This window comes from Gracilinanus agilis, chromosome 3 (genome assembly GCF_016433145.1).
Source record: "Gracilinanus agilis isolate LMUSP501 chromosome 3, AgileGrace, whole genome shotgun sequence".
Classification (NCBI taxonomy): domain Eukaryota; kingdom Metazoa; phylum Chordata; class Mammalia; order Didelphimorphia; family Didelphidae; genus Gracilinanus; species Gracilinanus agilis.
The window spans coordinates 165,698,364-165,703,824 of record NC_058132.1 but is presented as its reverse complement, the minus strand read 5'-3'; the positions used below and the strand labels follow the sequence as shown (position 1 = coordinate 165,703,824).

General features: G+C 35.7%; 1 protein-coding gene across 1 annotated transcript; it reads right to left on the bottom strand.

The window, feature by feature from the left end:
• Positions 1 to 3,708: 3,708 nt before the first annotated feature.
• Positions 3,709 to 4,671, bottom strand: LOC123241310 (olfactory receptor 8B3-like). The gene has a single exon (XM_044668986.1). The coding sequence runs from the start codon at positions 4,663 to 4,665 to the stop codon at positions 3,709 to 3,711; it is 957 nt and encodes a 318-aa protein (XP_044524921.1). The 5' UTR covers positions 4,666 to 4,671.
• Positions 4,672 to 5,461: the final 790 nt, after the last annotated feature.

Here is a 5,461-nt window from a genome sequence, read left to right as displayed (position 1 = left end):
AAAAAAGAAATCAAGGAATTGACATTACAATAGACCACCAAAAGTAACAACTTCTGTTTCCACATAGATAATACAAGATTCTTGGGAAATAATGTTCATGCCTAAATTTTCTGACTCTAAAAATGAAGCACAAAAAGCATATTTTCTTACTGTTATAACGTTATATGGGCTTCGTTGATCTTCCTCATATTATAACTTATCTATGGGGTCCCTTTCCTGCCATTACAGATGTGTTTTAAGCAGATGACTTTTGGAAAGCTGGTAGATAAGGAATCTGCTTAGTCTGTTGGTTTTTTTGGGGAGAGCTAAGAGGATGTGCCCTTTTTAGAAAGAGTTAGAATAAATTTGTTCTTTAATCCAAAACAATTTGATAATAGAAGGTTTCAGCTCTCATCAATCTTGTGAATTATTAAATGTAGCCATAACAAGAAAATTGCTTTTGCAACTATGTCTTGTTTTAAACTGTCCCTAGACCATTATCTTTTTGGAAATCAGCTTATGACTTTATTTTTAATATCAAGATTTATCAGTTTCTGATTACTTCAGAATTAGGCCCAAACGGCTCTAAAACTGTATATGCCTTTTGACCCAACAATACCACTACTAGGTCTGTATTCCAAAGAGATTTAAAACAGAAGGGGAAAGTACCTACATGTACAAAAATATTTGTAGCAACTCTTTTCATGCTGATGTGGCAAAGAATTAAAAATTGAGAATAAAAAATCAATTGGAGAATTACTGAACAAGTTGTGGTATATGATTGTGATGGGATACTATTATGTTATAAGAAATGATAAATAGGCTGGTTTCAGAAAAAAACCTGGGAAAAACCTGGGAAGACACATAAATTGATACAAAGTAAAGTGAATTGAACCAGGAGAATATTGTACAAAGTAACAACAATATTGTACAATGATCAATTGGGAATGACTTAGCTATTCTCAGCAATACAATTATCCAAGACAATTCAGAAGTCTATCCACCACTGGAGAAAGAAGTGATAGAGCCTGAATGCAGATCAACACATGCTTTTCTTTACTTTATCTGGGGATGTGGGGGCTTAGTCTGTGTTTTCTTTTACAAGATGGCTTCTATGGAAATATGTTTTACATGACTGCATATATATATATATGCATATATATATATGTATATATATATATATATATTCCATATCAAACTGGTTGCCTTCTCATGGAGAAGGGAGAGGATAGAGGAAGGGGGAAAATTTGGAACTTAAAAAGTTTTTTAATGAATGTTAAAAATTGAATGTAATTTTTAAAAATAAAATATAAAAAATTTCCAAAAAAGAAAAGAAATGATGAAATCTGTGAAATGCATCATTATAAGATTTTAAAGTTTAGCACTTACAGAATACTTAACCAGACATGGTCTAATAGCTAGATTCAGACATCAGAGGCCAATTACTTTTCATGGGTTGAAAAGTAACAAATTCCCTTACTTCAAATAAAGACCTCAAAATATCAAGGACAATGTAACCAACAAACTATATAAGAACTAGCTCATTATCACAGGCTGAAATATTAAAATTGTCCAGATGTGGCTTTGAACCACCCCCCCCAATTGAAAACAATATGTTGATCTATCAAATCCACATAGTCTCCTATCTACATTACTATACTAATGCATTAGTACTATCATACCTCTTTGTCTAGGTTCTCCAGCAGAGACTACAGATATTGCTACCATGTCTTTAAGAGCCAAGTAGAATGTTGCAGAAAGGACAGTCTGGCAGTTTGGAATTTCAGTCACGACTAACTTTCTAAGGGGGCTGCTTCTTATAGAGGCAGGAAAAGAATATGTAAGTTTAGCTTTGATCTTTGAAGATTTATAAGGAATCTATGGAGAGTTCATAAAGAAAGAAGGTTCTTATTAGAATTATAGTAACTGTTCTTTTAAGAAAAACATCATAAAGGGAATTTTATGAAAACTTGAGGAACTCAAAGTTTAAGATTTATTCTGAACAGTTACCTGTGATGACTAAAGAAGGGACTGAGAAAAAGTAAAATAATCTCCTTCCTGGGAGATTGAATTTTACTCAATCACATTTATCTAACAGAGGGAAAAAAATTCAGATAAGCTGCCTATGCCCAGGATAAGTTCTCAGGCAAAATTAAAGAAATAATCTAAGAAGGAAGTTGAGATGAAAAAGATTTCTGCAGAAATGAAAGAGAAACATAATATGCATTCACATATATACATTCATATACCACTTAAAAGAAAATGAATACAAGTTACTTTTGAGATATAAGACATAAATTGCTAGGGTGATTAGGAAAGGATTCAAATTGAAAATGGAAGTTCCCTTAATTAGTTGAAGGAAACCAGAGATTCTAAGAGTTTGTGGTGAGAGTGGAGTATATTCCAGGTATCTTGAATATCCAGTGCAGCTCACAAAATGAAAATGGAATGTATGCATAGAGGGCAAGTAGGCTATTATAATTAAATTCAGGGTCTGAGGAGGGAATCATGTAAGAAAACTGGAAAAGTAGGAAGGGGACAAGGTGCAAAGAGTTTAAATACCAAATATATTTTCACAACGTGGTCTCTTTCCAGTCCTCCAAACATCCTCTTCTGGTAAGTAAAGTCATAAGGCTGATAAATAAAAATGTCTTTTCCATTCTAGTCAGTCAATTTGGCCATAGAAAGTAAAAATATGGCAAACTTGACTGAGCAGAATAGAAAGGACATTTTTAAAGTAAAAATATTTTCCTCAAAAGTGTTATCTCTAAATAGTTCATTTCTCATCATTTCTTAGTTGCATAAATAGGTTTACATTTACATTACACTAAGAACATTTAATTATTGTTCTAAGCCAGACCAGCTCTATTCAATGTCTATTATGGGAGTCAGAAAACATATGCATCACCTTCTGCTTTGCCTAAAATCATGGGGTTTCAGGCCATGGAAGTAAAAGGAAATTACTTTGGGTTTTCATCTTGGGGAAAAATTATAGTGTGTGTCCCTATCCAATTATATAACAATTTAGATAGAAAAAATGACAAAAGTAAAGTACCAAAAAATGTTGTGTAGTGAGTTATGCTTGATTTGTATGGAGGCAGAGGGTTATATTATAACTACATCATTTGGACATTTTATTATTATTTTCTAGGCAAATTACCTTCCTATATTACCTTGCTGATTTAGTGCTCATTAACAATAAATGAAAGCTGAGTGTTCTACCATAATTAATGTAGAACTTACTGAATAATTCTATAGGATATTTGCATTTTCACAGTCGGTCATGTACCAGTGATTCCCAAAGTGGGTGCTACAGTGATCCAGGGAAGCAGTGATGGCCACAGGTGCATTTATCTTTCCTATTCATTGCTATTAAATTTTTTTAAAAATTAATTTCCAGGGTGCTAAGTCATATTTTTTCTGGAAAAGAGGCAGTAGGCCAAAAAATTTGGGAACCACTGACCTATGCCATATACTTTATACCTATAAAAGATCTTAGAAGCCACTTAGTACATATAGGTTGGTGTTTAAAGTTTAAAGAACATTCAGGATTAAATCTCTAATTCTCTAACTCTAAATCTAGCACATTTTCTATTTCATTTTTAAACCAAAGGAAGTAATTTCCTCTTTATGGAATATTGGGCAATAAAAAATGAGGAGAAAAAGATTGGTTAAAAGACTTTGTCCTGAGAAAATATTTTTTAAAAATCAATGTGAATATAAGTCACATTATGAAAATCCTGATCCTGTTCTGGAAAATATTCTTCTCCTCAAGGTTTTCCTCAAGGCAAGTTGAACATCTTTATTCCTCAAACTATAAATGAAGGGGTTTAGCATAGGTCCTACATTTGTATAAATGATTGATGATATTTTGCTCTGGTCCATATACCCTGAAGAAGATGGCTTGAGATACATAAATGATGCTGACCCAAAGAAAAGAGCCACAGCAATTAGGTGGGAGCTGCACGTACTGAAGGCTTTAGACCTGCCTTCAGTGGAGCTGATGCTCAGGATATTTAACAGGATGAGAACATAAGAGGTGAAGATAGTGACACTAGGTACTATGATATTAGTGCCCACAACGATGAAAACCACCATCTCATTCACATAGGTGCTGGTGCAGGAGAGCTGGAGGAGGGGCAATATATCACACATGTAATGGTTTATAATGTTGGCATCACAGAAGGACAGTCTCAGCATGCATCCAGTGTGGGCCAATGCACCAGCAAACCCCATTACATATGCTGCACCCAATAACCATGAACAGACCTGATGGGACATAGTGACATGATACAGCAATGGATTACAGATGGCAACATAACGATCATAAGCCATTATTGTCAACATGTAGCATTCAGAAATGACAAAAAAACAGAAGAAATAGAGCTGAGCCATACATCCTGAATAAGAGATGATATTTTTCTCTAAGATAAAATTCATTGACATTTTGGGAGTAAAGACAGAGGAGTAGCAGAAATCTATGAAAGATAAGTTGAAGAGGAAATAGTACATAGGAGTGTGAAGGTGAGAATTCATCTTGATTAAAATGATCAGTCCCAGGTTTCCCACTTCAGTGATCATATAGACCCCTAGAAACAGGAGGAATAGGGGAAGCTGGAGCTCTGGTTGATCTGTTAAGCCTGCAAGAATGAATTCAGTCACTAAAGATTCGTTTTTTGAAGCCATTTTCTTCTTAAGGTATCTATAAGGAGAGGAGAAAAGTCATTGTAAGGGCAGAGTGTGAGGAAAGAAAATTCTACACAGAATGTTGCATGCTTGGAGGTGAGCCAGCAGCTTTGGTTGGAAGCAGAGGAGGATTGTGGGGAAATTCTGGAGGAGGAGGGGCTTTTGGATGGAGGAGCTCAAGGTGGAAGGAAGTAGAAGAGCTCTCGTGACCATTCAAGTGTCAAACCTGAGGGTTTTCTGGACTCGTGCTAATCCCCAAAGCCTGCTTTCCTGCCAGCATTCACTGATATCATAGAGATCAAGATCACTTGGTCCTTGCGGAGTCAGACTCAAATCTGGGAGCAAACCCCCAAATTCCCAATCCTTACCTTGTCTTACAAAGAGTCCCTACCTAAAATAATTTATAACAAATATAATAGGATAGAAACTAGATATAGGGGGAAGGGAAGGAGAATCTTTGGGTTGAAGCTAGGATAGGCTCCCTAAGGGGAAGGACCTTGGGCCCTAGAAACATTTAGGGTTTACATTGTTCCCTCTACCCAGCATTCTTCATCAATTACCCTGATTAACCCATAATAAAATATTTAGCAGTCAGATAAGAAGATTCAAATTAATTCATGGACAAAGAGGGAGAAAGGGTCCTTGAAGCAGTAGCTCAGCTAAGACTGCAATTGAGCAAGACTCCCTGCGGTGTTGTCAGCTGACAAGGGGGAGGCTTTAGTTTGGGGGGGTGGCTGTGCCCCTTTAGGGTCTCTACCCACCTCATCAATTAGGATAGCCTTCCCACTGTCCTTCA

What these genes read in the sequence shown, in the direction of transcription:
- LOC123241310 (XM_044668986.1), bottom strand. Translation starts at nt 4,665, where the DNA reads ATGGCTTCAAAAAACGAATCTTTAGTGACTGAATTCATTCTTGCAGGC.